The 17,955-nt window shown below is 39.9% G+C and overlaps 1 protein-coding gene and 1 long non-coding RNA gene across 3 annotated transcripts in view; one reads left to right on the forward strand and one right to left on the reverse strand.

Annotated features, from left to right (window-relative positions):
• The window catches only part of LOC142599223 (uncharacterized), a 554,757-nt gene that overhangs the window by 75,127 nt on the left and 461,675 nt on the right, over positions 1-17,955 (forward strand). The gene's annotated exons all lie outside the window — the stretch shown is intronic.
• LOC142599152 (zinc finger SWIM domain-containing protein 6) overlaps positions 1-17,955 on the reverse strand; it is a 167,560-nt gene that overhangs the window by 4,103 nt on the left and 145,502 nt on the right. For both annotated transcript variants that reach the window (XM_075738877.1, XM_075738879.1), the window contains exons 6-13: positions 17,040-17,216; positions 16,625-16,771; positions 13,545-13,691; positions 10,543-10,803; positions 7,732-7,867; positions 2,017-2,174; positions 913-1,076; positions 660-741 (exon numbers count right to left, since the gene is read on the reverse strand). In XM_075738877.1, coding sequence (XP_075594992.1) covers positions 660-741; positions 913-1,076; positions 2,017-2,174; positions 7,732-7,867; positions 10,543-10,803; positions 13,545-13,691; positions 16,625-16,771; positions 17,040-17,216 — 1,272 coding nt within the window. The remainder of the gene's footprint in view (positions 1-659; positions 742-912; positions 1,077-2,016; positions 2,175-7,731; positions 7,868-10,542; positions 10,804-13,544; positions 13,692-16,624; positions 16,772-17,039; positions 17,217-17,955) is intronic.

Genomic DNA, 17,955 nt, shown 5'->3' on the forward strand with positions numbered 1-17,955 from the left:
TGTTTGGTTTGCTTTCTAGTGCAGATGAGAGGCCTGCACAATGTCATAGCCACATAACAAAGATGCATTACACTCTAAGCTTGGATTTACCCAGGGGCTTAAAAACACACCCCCAAAAAACAAACAACAAGCAATGAGAAACCCTTCATGAGATCTTGTCTGCCACACAGTGGGAGGCATCCTCAGCATTTAATTCACCTGTTTTCTGGTTCCTCTTCCCACAGCTGACCAGATAGCACTCTCACCAGTCTTTTGGAGCCTCACCTTTCAGGGCAAGCAAAGTTGTAGCATAGTGTAACAGCCCATAACCACAAGCCTTTTCTCTGCTGCAGCCTCAACCTCAAACCAAAAATGAAGGGGACAAGGGGAAATCTGGGATATTTCCCATGAGGTTATGCACATCCCTACCTTGCAGGGAAAAGAAGTCACACTGCATTCATTACTCAACTGTTGTCTCACTTGGCCTGTGCCTATTCTATCACATACTCAAAAAACCCACTCATTATTGCCATAATTAATGTCTTCTAACCAAAGGAATTTTATAGATGAACAGAAAGTGGGAGACATTTGCAGAGCCTGGGTGTTGACAAACAAGGTCAAGCCCTCTAAGATTAGCTGACAAAAAGGCAGGAGCCCTTGAGAAGCGTCTTAGAACATACCTACTTCTGTTGCACATGTTACCAACCACCTCACCATTTCCCGCCGTCGCCAATTCAGTGTTGACAGTGTTATCCGCATCACCTATTAAAGCAACACAAACAGCCAACTGCACTTTACATCAGAAATCAGAATCTAAAAATTCCAGACAGAGTCCAAAGAGGGTATGATCCTCAGTGACTTAAAGAGCTGTACCCACCAACACAGGGGCAAATTCCTGTCTTCTACTGTAGTAATAATAAACAAGGGAAATACCTGAAGGCCCAACTCCAGAGAAACTTTCAGAAGAGTGATGTCTGGCAAGCTGTCCATGAGTGTTGCTATTTTAAATGCATCCTGGGCAAGTTTGAAGATGTGTGATGAGGAGTGGATATTTTTCTGGATGGATTCTAACACTGTTTCCAGCCTCCGAACATCACCTGCAAGGTGTAAACAGAATCACCAAAACAGAACAAGCTCCCAAAACATCCAGAAATTCATTATAATTGAGCCTACCATTGCTATGCAGTAGTATGACATTTCACAGAATCACAGAATGGTAGGGGTTGGAAGGGACCTCTGGAAATCATCTAGTCCAACCCCCCTGCTAAAGCAGGATCACCTAGAGCAGGTTGCACAGGATCGCGTCCAGGCGGGTTTTGAATATCTCCAGAGAAGGAGACTCCCCAACCTCTCTGGGCAGCCTGGTCCAGTGCTTGGTCACCCTCAGAGTAAAGAAGTTTTTCCTCATATGCAGATGGAACTTCCTGTGTTCCAGTTTGTGCCCATTGGCCCTTGTCCTGTCGCTGGGCACCACTGAAATGAGTCTGGCCCCTTCCTCTTAACATCTGCCCTTTAGATATTTATAAGATCTCTTCTCCAGGGTAAACAGACCCAGCTCTCTCAGCTTTTCCTCATAAGAGAGATGCTCCAGTCCCCTAATCATCTTTGTGGCCCTATACGCTTATACACATTTTGTTCTTCCATAATTAAATCACATGAATGAAAGATACAAGACAGCACAAACTCCTCTAGTGCCTGGTGGTGTTAGTATAGTACATGGCCAAGTCATCCTGATTTGTGAATTTTAGAAGTGATTTGTCCACTCCTGGGTTTCATAGTCTATATTGTGTCTCAGAAGAACAAAAAGCTGTCTCATCAGCCTCAAATCAAGCTCATCTGGCTACCATCTAGCTAGCTTAATTACTTTGCTAGAAAATTAAGTAAGTGACAGGTTTAAGCCAGTTCAGTTTGTTGGACCCATTTCAAGCTCCTGTCAGACTGCAATTTGGATTTCTAAACACAAGTTTTATAATCTGTTTACCCCATGCAATATTAAAAGCATACATTTAGTCGAGTACATAACTGACAGCAATGTACCTTTGGCCGCTGTTAGCATAGTCGATGCCAGCTCACACTGCTGGGATTCAATGTGACTTAGGGTGAACCAGCGGGGATAGCGGTTTGGAACAATTGATGCAATGTGGTGCGGGTGGGACATGTCTCCTGAAGGAGCTGTAGATTCCAATACTAGCAACCTGAAATAAGGAAGAAATCCTCTTTTATTAAATCATTATTATATTAGGTTATTCATAAGCAAAACTAAAGCTGCAAAAACACTTGACCTTGTTTATGAAATGTGTAGTTTTGGGTATAAAGATATTGGAAAACCACTTCTCTTCTTGGGGAATCTTAAAAGTCCATTTGCCAAACTTGCCTACATCAGTGGGCATCTGCAGGAATTCACAGGACAATTAAGCCATCCATTAGTCAAGGCAGCAGAGACTTTCTGCATCATCCATAGAGTTGAAGCTTTTTTCCCCTGCCTTGTTTCAGTCTTTGAACCACAGCCCTCAGGAAGGAAAGTGGAGTAGTTCATCATACCAAGAACATGTAAATATTTTCCAATATTTGGAATATACTTTCTTTACTTGCAAATGTTCAAAGTAAGGGAGAGGGATATTCAACAAGTCATTTGGATTTTGACCTTGCAATAAATTCAGACATACCAAAAAGGACATTTTACCGTTCAAATGTCAACTACTTTTTAAAGTCCTTAAATTCTAGCCTACCAACATTTGATAATGTGCATGCTAATATGAAAAAAAGACTTCCCTTTTGATTTGTATCAAGAGTTAAATCTCTTCCCTAGTACCACTGAGACACCTCTTTATATAGCTTTATATACATAAAAATAAAATACATATAAATTCTTCAGCTGATATTTTCCAAGCACAGAGAGAGGGGGGAGAGAAAAAGATGCATTATTAAATGGTTTCAACAAACAGGAAAAATCCCAACTACATAATGCAAAAAGGATTATTAGGTTATGAGTAACAGTAAATAGACAAAGAGCATGAAAAGAGGCGGCTGTTTTGGGGAAATCTTTTGTGACTTTGAATTTCATTTCCAGTTTCTATGTTCCTTTGCTGTGAAAAGAAATGCTGTTGTGAATTGGTGGCTTTCGTGCAATTTTGGCAAGATTAGGAAACATCATAACAAGCACAAGCAGATTTAACATTCTTCACTTTTTTTCCCTTTCAAACCAATTATTTTAGCTAGGTTTTAGCAAAGCTACTTTGTGATTAAAGTCTGACTCCCAAAGCCTGGGTTGAAATTCAAGCTTAAACAAGGGATCAGCCAAACTCAGCCAAACATTCAAGTTCAGATTCCAAGTGAGCAGTCAACTAGGTCACCACAAATCCACATTCTCCAAGGCTCTACTCCATATGTTTCAGTGCTGCAAGCAGAGAACTGTAGACAGAAGCAACCATCAAGGATAGCACATCCTGTCCTTGCAGACCTGAGGTGCATGCATGAAAGGCCTTATGGTCTCAGCTTCCATTGATTTCACACTGAGTGTTCCATACACTAAGAGACGATTAAAAAAACAAAAAAAAAGGAATAGCAACATATGATTTTGAATACAGAGAGGCAAAATACTCCAGAGTTGCCATCATGGGTCAATGACCTGTGTAGACTTGTATGTAGACTGACACTAAACACTTATGTCTGGAGAGCAACTAGCTGTAGTCTTAGGAAGTTCTTCGATAAATGTTCAAGTGAAGAAAAAAAAATTATGCTCCACTTCTAAAAGCATGAACAACCACACAGATTTCTATGCAGAAATATTTCACCTGTGTCATGGAAGAAGGGATGCTCAAATTTCCCTCTTCTGATCCATTCCACCTCACAAACATGAGACAGACATTCAATCTTCATGTTTGCTTTCTTCTCCTCGCCCCCCCCCCCTCAAAGCAACATTTGGTTTTAGTTAGTTTTTCATTTGGTTTGTATCATCAGGAGTGCTTTGTACACTGAACTATCACTTTGGTGTGAATGGAAAGAGTAACCAACCTTCTTTATGGGAATTTTTGAGAAGTGCTGAGGAATGCAAACAGACATGGAATAGAAAGTGTCTGCATCTGCCATCACCACAGTTCAAGATAACAGTCCACATTTAAGAGTGCCCTCTATATATATATAAAAATTAAAAAAAAAATAATAAAAAATATAAAAAGCTGAACTCTTATCTGCCTTATAAAGTGATGCCAAGAGAACTATAGAGAATAGCCCTGATTATGCTGATGTCTCCTGTGATTTTACCAGATGGATGGAAACAGACAGACAATTCTTTCTTATACTGGTCTGTTTGAGAAGTAACTTTTTTGGCTGAGATGGCAGCTTCATGCCAAAAGATGGCTGGAGCTCCCCATGATTAACTAGAGATTTCATCATTTGGATCTTTCAGTGCCTTGCTTGTTTTAGTTGAGAAAGGAAACCTCCAGAAAAGAAGTTTTCAGTTATGATTTGTTTCTGGGAAAGCCCAAATCCTTCCTCAAGAGGAATGGCCTGCTGCCATCACATTCACCAAAGCATTCGGTGCACTGTGCAAAGCTGCTGATAGATGTCTATTCCAACCTTTCAACATGGTTTCAGTAGTTTAAGGAGGAAAACTCCACACAAACAATCTCTGAGAAACACTTTAAGGTAGTGACTGGAATTAAATACAAGGACACAAGTCTACTTTATAAAATTAGTTGTTTTAAACAAACAAAAAAACCCCAAAACAAAACCACCACCCCCCAACAAAACCCAAAACAAACAAACAAACAAAAAAAACCCCAAAAACCCCCACCACACACAACCACACAGCACACATTTTGTACTATCTTGCTGAACTGGTATGACCAGGGTTATTGATGCACTTAACTTGCAATGAAAGAAATGGGGTGTACCTAGATGGCCCTGACAGCTTTCTAATCATACGTTTGAATGTTCTCAACAGTTTATCAGTAATGCACTTTTGTCTTCTCAATCTAAAACCTAAAATTCTAATCATAAGCAGCAATTATGCAAGGTCACTCTTCATATTTCTTTGACTCCTTCCCTAACATCCACTATTAGATATTCTTGGAGGCAAAAAAACCCCAAACAGGCTAAGAGACCTTTGGTCTGACCTGATAGTAGCTATGTTTTCTTATGCGTGCCCTCCCATTTAGTCCTTTGAACATAGGATTATTTCCTCCCCATTTAGCTTTCTGGAGAACTAGCTCCAGAATACACCTCTCCAAATCACTAGGACACAACCTGTCTGATGAAGCTAAATGCTACTTATGTGGATAGTGTGTCCTTCAGTCACTGTGCAATCATTCTTGATAATAAAGACCAGGAAAAAACAAATTTTAATTTTTTTTAGTTTTTTTTTTAAATCTGGGACTTGATTGCTCTTAGTATTCAATTGTGGCTATTCTTTGTCAACCATCATTCACTACTGTGTTGGGTTTGCGTGGCAAGGTTTTGGTAGCGGGGAGGGGCTACAGGGGTGGCTTCTGTGAGAAGCTGCTAGAAGCTTCCCCTGTGTCTGATAGAGCCAATGCCAGCCGGCTCCAAGACAGACCCGCCGCTGGCCAAGGCCAAGCCAATCAGCACCTCTGTGATAACATATTTAAGAAAGAGAAAAAAAACAGTCAGAGAGCGCTTTTGCAGCTGGAGAAAGAGGAGTGAGAAGATGTAAGAACATCTGCAGACACCAAGGTCAGTGCAGAAGGAGGGGGAGGAGGTGCTCCAGGCGCCGGAGCAAGATTCCCCTGCAGCCCGTGGTGAAGACCATGGTGAAGCAGGCTGTCCCCCTGCAGCCCATGGAGGAAGGATGAGGAGGTGTAGAGATTCCACCTGAAGGAGGCTGTGACCCCGTGGGAAGCCCACGCTGGAACAAGCTCCTGGCAGGACCTGTGGACCTGTGGAGAGAGGAGCCCATGCCAGAGCAGGTTTGCTGACAGGACTTGTGACCCCATGGGGGACCCCATGCTGGAGCAGTCTGCTCCTGAAGGTCTGCACCCCATGGGAGAGACCCACGTTGGAGCAGTTCATGAAGGACTGTCTCCCGTGAGAGGGACCCCACGCTAGAGCGGGGGAACGATGAGAGGAGTCCTCCCCCTGAGGATGAAGAAGCAGCAGAAACACCGTGTGATGAACTGACCGTAACCCCCACTCCCCGTCCCCCTGTGCCCCTGAAGGGGGGCGGAGGTTGAAGCCGGGAGTGAAGTTGAGCCCGGGAAGATGGGAGGGGTGGGGGGAGGTGTTTTAAGATTTGATTTTATTTCTCATTCCTCTACTCTGTTTTGCTTAGTAATAAATTAGATGAATTCCCTCTCTAAGTTCGGTCTGTTTTGCTCGTGACGATAATTAGTGAATGATCTCTCCCTATCCTTATCTCGACCCACAAGCTTTTCGTTGCACCTTTTCTCCCCTGTCTAGAGAAGGAGGGGATTGATAGAGCGGCTCTGGTGGGCACCTGGCCTCAGCCAGGGTCAACCCACCACAACTACTTTTGACAGCAACCAGACAATCCAGATGGGACCAGTTTCTTCCCTGCACTGTATGTGGACAACATAGATTTATTGCTGATCATTTAGGCCCTTGGAACTTCTATCAGAAGGTCCTTCTTAGTCACCATTAACAATCATCTGGCCTGCCCTGGGATAAAGCCAACACACACTGAGCACTCCCTGAGAAACATCTTTTTCCCCTGATTACTGAAGACAAATGTGATGCAAGTCAGACATTTTGTTGTCATATGACGTACTCGATTTAAATCCCAACATTCACCCAGAAGTGTGCAAGATGGCTTAGTTATGAAGCACAAGAAAAAGGTACTGGCTCAGACCACACCATATGGTTTCAAATCTACCATTAAGACTTAATTTATAAAGAAGGCTGGTGGAACAAATAGTCCTATCATCTGCTAAGCAGCAGATGATCCTGAGATTGCTGGTGAGATGCCTCTTTCCTCATTTCCTCACCACTACCATCACACACACAACCACATTAGTAAGAGAACACACACGCTAAAGCTGTCGTTTAACACAAAACCACATGCTCCAAGAGTAGAATTCTTGAAGGATTTGTAACATAGAAAGCTGTTTTACATTTGTAGAGAAACACTAATTGTACATTTATAAATTATTATACTGTAGTTACTACAGACATCAATTGCTTTTACAGATCATAGAATCATAGAATGGTTTGGGTTGGAAGGGACCTTAAAGATCATCTAGTTCCAACACCCCTGCTGCGGGCAGGGACACCCTCCATTAGACCACGTTGCCCAAAGCCTCATCCAACCTGGCCTTGAACACTTCCAGGGATGGGGCCTCCACAACCTCTCTGGGCAACCTGTTCCAGTGCCTCACCTCCCTCACAGTAAAGAATTTCTTCCTAACATCTAATCTAAATCGACCCTCCTTCAGCTTAAACCCATTACCCCTTGTCCTGTCACTACACTCCCTCATAAACAGTCCCTCACCAGCTTTCCTGTAGGCCCCCTTCAGGTACTGGTAAGCCGCAATTAGATCTCCCTGGAGCCACCTTTTCTCCAGGCTGAACTATCCCAACTCTCTCAGCCTGTCCTCATAGGAGAGGTGCTCCATCCCTCTGGTTAGCTTCATTCTTCAGATGACAGACCCAAAGTAATTTCTCCTTAAAGTGAACAATGCTTCTTTTAGAAAAAAAGACTAGGTCTTGATTACCAAGATTTTTTCCCTTTTCCAAACCACTACTTGTGCTCTTTCTAGATGACTTGTGAATACATACCGCATGGCTCTCAGTGCAGTTTTGTATGCCAGTTCAGCATCATGAGGTAGGAGAGAGGTGAAAAGATACTTGGCAAACATGTGCATTGGAACACTCTCTCGATGGATGACTTCACCTAAACCACTATATGGTCCAGCTGTGGGAAAGAGAAACAGAATGTCAGTCTTTACAGACTGTTAAAACCCAACTTCTGGACCTTTAAAAACATTCACTATACCTTGAGTTAGAATTGGTATTCAGAGACAGTTTGCTGTACAAAAAGTAAAGTTACATTGATATTTTTGTGAAATATATTACAAGTATATTAAATACCATATATTCTTTGAGACAAGACAGACTGCAAATTGTATAGTACTAAGCACACTACCAGTACACATACAAATGACAGAATGGTCCCAGGGCTCCATGGGGCTCATTCAGCAAGTCTATGGTATGCAAAAATAGAATGTGATAATCCTAGCTTTGCCTCTGTGTAATTATATTGTGCACATGAATCCCTATGCACCCTCTGCTGGTGCATAATTGCTTTATCACAAATCTACCGAAGGAAAACAAAACAAAAAAGTGGTTACAGTGGAAAAATATGTATCTTTAATTGAAGTTACATAACCAATTACTACAGCAGTACATGATCCCTATTAATGTCTCACCTGACATTAGGCATTTAAATAACCCTTTGGTCTAGACTTGGTCTCCAGAGAAGACTAGGTCAGATCTTGCACCAAAGCTACTTTTGTTAGTCCATTATAGCCACACGATCTTAAAAATTGTATTTGTTGTGGGGAAACTATTCCCACTGTTGAGGCAATGGATTTTGCTCACACTCAGTGCAGCCAGTGCAGTACTGGCCTTAGCACAAAATGCAAAGATAAAAATCACTAGGCATGAAAAATCTGAGCTCCATAGGTGGGCATTTCTGAAGACTGGGGCTGATCACAAAGGAAACCTCAATGAAGACTAAGTAGGTGACAGTGTGTCTGTCAATCATTTAAAATGAAGTTGAAAGCCATTCAAAATAGCTGGCATTGCTTCAATGAAAGAAGCCATTTCATGTATGTTTGCCAGTTGGTGGTCCAGTCAGAAACTCAGTTAGGACATGAATACATGACAAAGCATTTACATGAAAATATATTCTGCCATTAACTTAGCAGTCAAGCAAAAAATTAGAATACTTCTTGCAACACAGTCTTATGTTCTGCTTTCCCATGCGTTCAAATGGTAGCTACATACAGCATGCATTAATCTGCTTTAACAACACAGAAATCACCTTAATATTGGATTAAGCTTTCTTTATTATATCTACAGGACTTTTAACTATAAAAGCACAATTGATATGATTAGGATCTTAAATCACTGCACAGATTTTCCTCCATGTGAGCTGGCAGTTTCTGTCTAACCTGGAGTAAACAGAAGCTATTGCAGAAAAGCCAGATTTCACAGCACACAGTAATGCAAGACCATTATTGCACTCTGCTCACCACAGCAATTTTGTAGGTAGTTATTTTAGCAGATTTCCTGCTATGATCACTTGCTTACTACTCTAAGAAAACAAAAAGAATATCAGTGATCAAAGTAGTAAACTAGAAGTATCAGAGAATACTTGAGAGAAGTCCTGCCTTTTCCTCATAAAGCATCCTTACCAGTAAATAGATGCAGCAAATTGATTTTATAATCCATAGAATCCCTCTATGGCAGTTAACAGCTGGATCCAGCAAGCAGCTGTTCTTGTCCAAAGGCCATAAAGCAGCAGTTACAGCCACACCATAATGGAAACTCTCCTTATGATGCAGCTTCTCTGCAGTTTTGAATGGCAGTAGGTACCAAAGTCTTTAAGGATCTAGGCAATAATAATGACTCAAAGCTGAGAACCCTAAACAACATACTGCATCTCTTCCATTAAATAAATAGTTTTAAAAGACAAATGTCTTACAGAAAGAAAGCAAAACTTGACTGCTGTGTAATAGTCTTCACAACTTACCTAGAGCAGTATCACACTCCCCACCATCCCTTGAGCAAGCACTCAAAACTTGGACCATGCCTTTAGCTAATTGGTTCCTTTAAAGTTTTTTCTTCCATTTAAAAAAAACCCCAAAAACTAGAAAGACAACCTTAGAACCCACAAGACTACTCTGAACATGAGGCTTAAGTGCTATATGTTAAGCCTTTTTAAAAGCTAAGGCAAAAGCATGCACGTTTTTGTACAGGTTTTATTGCAATACACCAGATAATTCCCAAACACAAGTTATTTGTCTTAATCAAAATTTAGTCACAAGACCAGGTCTTAAGCCTCAATATATGACCACATATGATACAAACTTCAAAGGCAAGTAATTTTCCTAACTGCTGCAAAGAAAATGTTATATTTCTGTCACAGCAATTCTAAGTGAATTTCCTGAGCTCTTCACTTGGGAACAGAGGTAAAAATCTTCATACATTTACAAAGCTGCTAGTCCTTTTTCAGGATACAAGTGACATTTAGAAATTTGCTACCTGAGAACTGTTGATGATAACTGATGTCTATATTTTTTAATTGTGAGCCTGGGTTGTATAATTAGGATACTGAGATTATGACAAGCAACAAATCTAAAGAACAAAGTGCAATAAAAATTAAAATGAAAGGCTTATAGGTCAGTAGATGTGATATCTGAAGTATGTTTGATTTTCATAAAAGACTGGAAATAAAATTTTGCTGGAGTTCTACGTCAAAAAACATCTTAAGTATGTAAGGCAGTTTCCACTGGAATACTAATTCAGTGGGCTTGTGTAAGTGAAGACAGTTTAAAGCAGCAGTTAGAATCTACATTGAGCTACCTTCTAATAGGAAGACTGCTTGTTTTCGAAAAATCTTCACCAGAGTATCATCCAATTCAATTTCCTGTAGCTTAGAAATGAGCTGCTCCTCATTTCGACAAACTTTCTCTTGTGCATACAAGCCATCAGGCATTATTCGTTGCTGTCCCAGCCCTATCAATGCTACTTCCACAGCCAGCGTTAAATAAGATTCTCCTTCTTCTAAGAACTTGTGTGCAGGCAGGTGCTGGTACTCCAGAGATTTGCATTGCCCCATGTTCTCTGTAAAGGGTGACACAAAGAACAACACATCAGGGAAATCATTCTAATCCATAATCTTCCTATAATGCCACATTTACAAATGCTTCCTCTGTCAGTATTCATTTAAAAAAATTATTTAAATTACTAGCGCAATCTCAAGATCCAACGATTCAATCTAAACTACCTGATCCAATTCCACATGGCAGAAATACATGAAAAAATTAGGTTTTAAAAAACCCAATCAAGTAAAAATAAAAGTTTGCATTTTAAACTGCATTATTTGGAGGAAGGCAGTTTCTGCATCTTTGTGTTAATAAGGCCAAAATTGGAAGATCTATTTCAATTTTTTCCCCACTCATTTCTGTAGCTCCTTAAAGCTTTGAGGCATAAGTGGAAAGGGAAGGTGCTTATACACCTGCATAGATTTCAGTTGAAGCTATTAGGATTGTGCAAATACAGTAGGCCTGGGAACTCCACAACTTTAAAGCATCCTGTTTACTAGAGCTCTTTTCATGCTTTTTTAGTTGTTACAGTTGTATTTATGATAAACATGTAAAATGTTTCTGACTTTTACTAACACTAGAAGTGCTAATTTTAGTAAAGATCACTTGTAAATTCCACACAGACCAAGCCATAAATTGCTTTAAGAGGGTGTCCTGGTTTTGGCAGGGATAGAGTTAATTTTCTTCCTAGCAACAGGTATAGTGCTGTGTTTTGGATTTAGGATGAGAATAATGTCGATAACACCCTGATGTTTTTAGTTGTTGCCAAGGAGTCAAGGACTTTTCAGCTTCTCATACTGCCCTGCCAACGAGAAGGTGGGGAATGCCCAAGAAGCTGGGAGGGGACACAGCCAGGACTGCTGAACAAACTGACCAAAGGGATATTCCATACCATATGATGTCATGCTCTGTATATAACTGGGGGTTGGCTGGGAGGTGGGGCAGCTTGGAGTCTTGGGGAGCATCAACTTTGGGTGGTGAGAAATTGTGCTGTTCATCACTTGTTTTTTTATTATTACTATTATTATTATTTTCTGTCCTATTAAACTGTCTTTATCTCAACCCATGAGTTGCACTTTTTTTTTTTTTTTCATTTTTGATTCTCTCTCCCATCCCACTGGGAGAGGGGGGGGAGTGAGCGAACGGCTGTGTGGTTGTTTTAGCTGTCAGCTGGGTTAAACCACAACAGAGGGTACTACTGATTCATTTGGTACTTCATAGATACACCATATGACAAAATTCTATTCCAACCTCTAGCAGTTTACAATCTAGTTTGGAAACACAAAGTTGTAATGTACAGATGTAAGGAGATGGACAGCTGCAGCAAATGAGACTGCAGAATGCATTTGGTAGATTGCATATGCGTGTGTAGGGGGAATTTACTTTTCAACACATGCTACTTTTATTTCATGGGTTTGTTTTGTTTTTTTCTAATTGCAAATAATCTGATTTATTTTAATTAAAAGTTCTTCCAGAATTGGTGGATATGGGATTAGAAGTTTATTGAAGAAAAACTAATTGCATAAAATTAGTTTTGAGGCAAAGCCCCAAGAAGATTTGGGATGTGCATATAAAAGAGCTGCAGGTAGAGGGATGAATCGAGTTTCTGGCCACACAGAAGGTGAGAAGAAACTACCACAGAGGTGGAAAGAAAATGAGAATAAGGAATAAATTATTTAAGCTCCTGGGAAGCAAATACTGAAGTTAAAATGGGTCACACATCCTGTCCTAAATCATGTATAAATACTGCAACACTATTTTCCAATTCATAACCTTTATAGACCATGTATGTTATAAATTTTAAGTGTTTTGTCATCAATTTGAAGTATTATGTACACTTGTAGCTAAGTCATCAAATAACATCCTGGACTGCACAGGAGGAGCATCACCAGCAGACTGAGGGAGGTGATCCTTCCCCTCTGCTTGGCACTGGTGAGCCCACACCTGGAGTGCCATGTCTAGTACTGGGCTCCCCATGGACATACTGGAGCAGATCTAGTGAGGGGCCACAAAGATGATTAATGGACTGGAACATCTCCCATATAAGAGACTGAAACAGCTGGGATTGTTTAGCCTGGAAAAGAAAAGGCTCAGGATTATCTTAACAAAATGTATAAATATCTGATGGGAGAATGTAAAGAAGACAGAGCCAGACTCTTCTCAGTGGTATCCTGTGACAGGACAAGAGACAATGGGCACAAACCGAAATACAGGAAATTCCATTTGAGCCTAACAAAACACTTTTTTACTGTGAGGATGGTCAAACACTGCAAGAGGTTGCCCAGAGAGGTTGTACAGTGTTCATTCTTGGGGTTATTCAAAATCCAACTGGACAGAGTCCTGGGCAATCTGCTCTAGGTGACCCTGCTCTGAGCAGAGCAGGTGGACTAGACGATCTCCAGAGGAGTCTTCCAACCTCAACAGTTCTGTCATTTCCTGTAATTTCTCAAAAAGAGGACAGAGTAATGTACGGGGAGAGAGTTGCTGCTATAAAGTCTTATTTGGTTTTATTTTAAGCGTGAAATACAGAATTGTCTTCAAGAATGAGTAACTGGTAATTTTTTAAGTGCTGTCATAAAACTTATAACAAAATTTTACTTTAAACATTTTCTCTCCCTCATGTTTTCTTAGGGAATAGCAAATGTGAGTTCTTATACTATAAAGACACTGGCTTTGAAGTTAATTCAGAAAGGCAAGATAGAAAAACACTCCAGTTACTGAAGACTTCGAGAGAAGATTGCTCCCTTTGCATGGCCTTACCTGTGAAGTCTGAGAATCCATGGAAGCTCTCATCATCCACTCTGCAGGCTTCCATCAGGCTACTGAAGAGTGTGCCAATCGGATCCAAAGGGTGTCCCACCCAACCTTCAAGATTTGTTATTGAGGTTACTCCTTTGTGAAGAAGTTCTGTGACAAAAAAGATGGAGGGAGGAAGGAGGGAAAGAGAGCACATGTTAGCCCCTCAAAACAATTATAGAAGTAAAACTGATTAAAATGCTCTCAGTACAGAATTCAAACTATTTCCAGTAGCTTCTGCTTAGAAGGAGAAAATAGTATCTTTCAGGGTGAATTCATTGCCCTTTGTGAATATGTTAAAAGAGGAAAAAAAGAAAATGGATAAAGGCCAAACATTTCGAGCACTAGCAAAGTTCATTTTAGATCAAAAATTTCAACTGCAGTATCTTTTGAAATCTCTTACTTGATACCAGTAATTCTTCTGAAAATGTCTGCTGAAAAATTATAGTAAAGAATTTTTTTTTTGGTAAAATAGTCACAACTGTTTCCTCACTCAAAAGACGCAGTACCATTTTTACATTTTAAGTGATCTGATGGCACTGAAATAAATTAAAATATTAAAAATGTTCCATTTTAATAAATAAAGTATGAGCTTATCTTGCATCTAAATATTTATTGAAGTAATAAACACAGGGTGACAGCTTCCTCCCCCCCCAAAAAGGATAACATGCTTAAATGAGGTATATGAGAAAAAATTGTCCTTTAAGTGTATTTTTTGTCATTCTAAAATTTCAGTCAACAAATACTGTCATGGATACTTTGTTTTGTAGCCCTCATCTATCAGTCAGTTACAACATGAAAAAATTGTTTAGCATAATGAGTTGAAGGAATTTTTTACTAAGAGTCTTATGGCATTAGCTCCCCTTTGACTCAAATTCCCAACTTTTTTCTCCTAGACACATACACATGACTGAACTATGAGAGATCAGACGTATTACAGGTGACCATTTAAAAACTATATACAAGCCATTACGGTTACTCTGTTTCTCTGCCTATTACACACTAACTTGTACCTGCCTATGCTCTCTCTTGTTCACAAAGTGCCATCCTTCCGAGTAACTATATGTATTATCACAAAGCTTTAAAGCTTGCTTCTTGTCTATTTAAATGTGTGGGACTACAAAGTGAAACACAGCTACACTGTTGAACTGAGTGTTCAGGAGGGTGGCTTTTTTTTAAAGAATCAACTGATACATAATATGAAAAACAAACAAGTAAATAACTGTCTTACTAACAAATAGCATGTGCTAAAGATGACAGGCAGAAGCATGTAATATTACCAAAAAGAATTAATATCGGTAACTTCTTACTGACTCTTTTATATTCCATTTCATCTATTGTGTCTACTTATGAGCTTTACTTATGTATGTCAAACAAAGGCTTCAGTCCTCCATTCATATAGACATTTAACTTTAAATCACACAAGTGGTTCCATGGACATCAGATCAGTCACATGAATGAAAGCTAAGTAGAAGCATGTGGTGGTTATTGAACTGAAACCTAAAGCTGGGCTGTAGCTGCAGAATTAAACTGCTTATAGAGAAGTCCAGCATATTTTGCAGTATTAAAAGAATATTTTTATAATTCCAAACATAAGAGGAAATAAAATCCAAAAGCAGTGAATAACAACATAGAAATGACAAACTACTTTGTTTTGGGGTAGGATGAATCGTATTTCATACACTGTATTTTTTTATAATAGCATAATATCAGTTGACAGCTATGGAAACTGCTCACAGGGAAAGGAACTTAACAGAAGTATTGAATGTCTAGATACTCCATTAGCAACTGGGAATGAAAAGGAGCAGTACTACGACCAGCACACTTGCAGTAGACCCTTCACACCTGTCAGTGGTACATACACACATACACACATTGACAAAGCCCCCTTCCTTCTTACCTCCCCAGTCTGAGAAGCTGGAAAACGTGCAAAGCTTTTAAGGGAACACATGTTAAAGATAGATATATTACACAATAAAAAGACTCAGAAAAATTCTCCTAAGTAATAATACAAAGTGCTTTTAAGCACTAGGATCCACAATAGTGCTCAAAACTTCTTCCTCGGGTACCGTGAAACGGAAATGAAGGCACATAGGAACTGCCAGCCAATTTATATTTTTTTCAGTCAGGTGTCTACCTTGTCTTCACTTCAATTTCTAAATGATAATTTCTGGGAAAATACCTGCACATACACTTGAAAAATTTACACACGTGACTTCACACTGGTATTTTTGCCTACAATGCATGAGGATACACATAGTAAGAGTAGCAACAAAGATCTAAAATAAAATTTGAATGAAAGGTGTTCTTGTAGTAGCTGAGAACGTAAATCCAGTTTTTCCATGTGCATTCTTTAACCACAAAGCCATCCTTTCTTCTTCCACTACCTCTTCAAACTTATGACAAAGTTCAGTGCAGGATTATTTTTGGTAGAACGTTCCTTCAAAAAACAAGGGTAGTGCTCAGAGGAACACCACAGAACATTTTATAAAGCTAATGTTTCAAAAATCTAATTTCCAGTGATGTGAACCCACTAAAATTTTAAGCATCATAAGAGACTTTTGGAACAAACTGCCAAATTTGATGAATTTCTGTAGCACAGACTTTGCCTTGTTGTTACCCTCAATGTCAACTTTAGGCTTCCACCTCAGAAATATATAGCTCTGCTAAATTATACATCAGAGGAAAAAATTATTTTAAATACCTGACGCGTCAAATGCAAAGCTTTGTTTAAAAGCCTATAAATTACACAGGATGAATATTTACACTGTATAACCAAAAACCTTGATTTGTATAAAGGCCCCATCATGTCAGATGTATTGCAGCAGGCAGAACAGAGCCCTTGCCTTGCAGAGCTCACAACCCAGCTTAAAAAACCCCTCCAACATCCAGAATGTGACATTACCACTATGATCATTTGGACCAAAGAGTTAGTCATCTCTTTTGCTTTAATTTCAAAAGCAGTTTTCACATGCAAAGTTGCAGTCCATTATTATTGTCACCTTGTCATGTCCTTTGCCCTTTTCTCTCTTCCCCACATTTACCTTTCTTCTGAGCCTGGAACATTTCCAGCTGTTTCTGCTGCTGCCTTCTTAGTGTATTAACAATAGCTATTGCTAGCCTCAGTGCTTCTCGTGGGTATCCATGAGATCGTAATGCGTCCACCCTCGCACAGGCTGTAGGAACATGTTCTAAAATGGAGAAAATAATCGAGGAATAGCAATGCTTCCATGTCTGCAATAGTATGTTTTGCTAGGTTACTCAAAAGGATTTTTTTTCTTTGTTTTTAAAACTATGTAAGAGAGACTTAAAGAACTACTTCTGAGCCAGCATTTCAAGGGAGCCTCTGTTCTTTTTGCTAGGCTTTTCATTCATCTACCCACCATCCCCCCAAATAATGCCATAGAAACTGAACAAAGCAGCAAGTCATAGAAATGTCTTTCCGGTTTAGCCACTTACCATGCCAGAGGGGCCACCCGTGAGCGTCAAAGAGTGAGTTTTCAGTGTCGTCATGGTAACAGTAGTTGGTGTATAGGTCACTGTGGATAATGTGCTGTAAGTGGCTGTCTTGCCAGTGCAGATCGCACGCCTCTATGGCTCGAGTGAATACTGTCCGATGTGGCCTGTTCGATGAATCTGTCATTTTCACAAGTTCAGAAAGCTGCATCACCTTTTACTCATTCATATGTGAATCAGTCATTCACAGTATTCTTGTTTTCTGCCTATTCACCAACCTCCAACTGACAGCAGCCTGCCTTGCCCCCCTCTGCAAGGAGCAGCCCACAGATGACATCTCACATCCTATTACCCAACAGCTCAGACGAAATGTGTGCTATTCACTTTGCATTGAGAGAGATTTACAAACCAGAATGGCTAATGCTAAATAGGACTTTGCAAAGGGACCAGCTAGAGGTGAAGGACATTAAACAGCACATACAGAACTCCCCTAAAAACAAACTAGAAAGTGTATGGCACACAGCTACTCAAGCATCCTCAGCTTCTCTCCTTCTTAGACCCAGAGCAACTAGGATGAGGGACAGATAAATATCACATGAAAGATTTTTATTTGTTCTCTTTGAGAAGTGACATTAACTTTGAGCACTTATACATTTTTTTGTCATAAACATATACAAATGCTGCAAAGAAAGTGAGGTGCTGAGGCCATGGTACTGACATAATCCTTACTGGACATATTCCTATGGCAAAAGCGCTCTGTTGACACGGCACTGTGTCTATGAATGTTGAAATGGCATATTAGAGTTGCCAGTAGCCTGCCCAGGTTGAACTGAACATCACAACATCCAGAAAGCAAAATGTCTCTGTAGGAAGTTATATGTTGAATGAACTTCTGTCCCCAGCTAACTGCAAGATTTAA

The sequence above is a fragment of the Balearica regulorum genome, chromosome W (genome assembly GCF_011004875.1).
Source record: "Balearica regulorum gibbericeps isolate bBalReg1 chromosome W, bBalReg1.pri, whole genome shotgun sequence".
Classification (NCBI taxonomy): Eukaryota; Metazoa; Chordata; class Aves; order Gruiformes; family Gruidae; genus Balearica; species Balearica regulorum.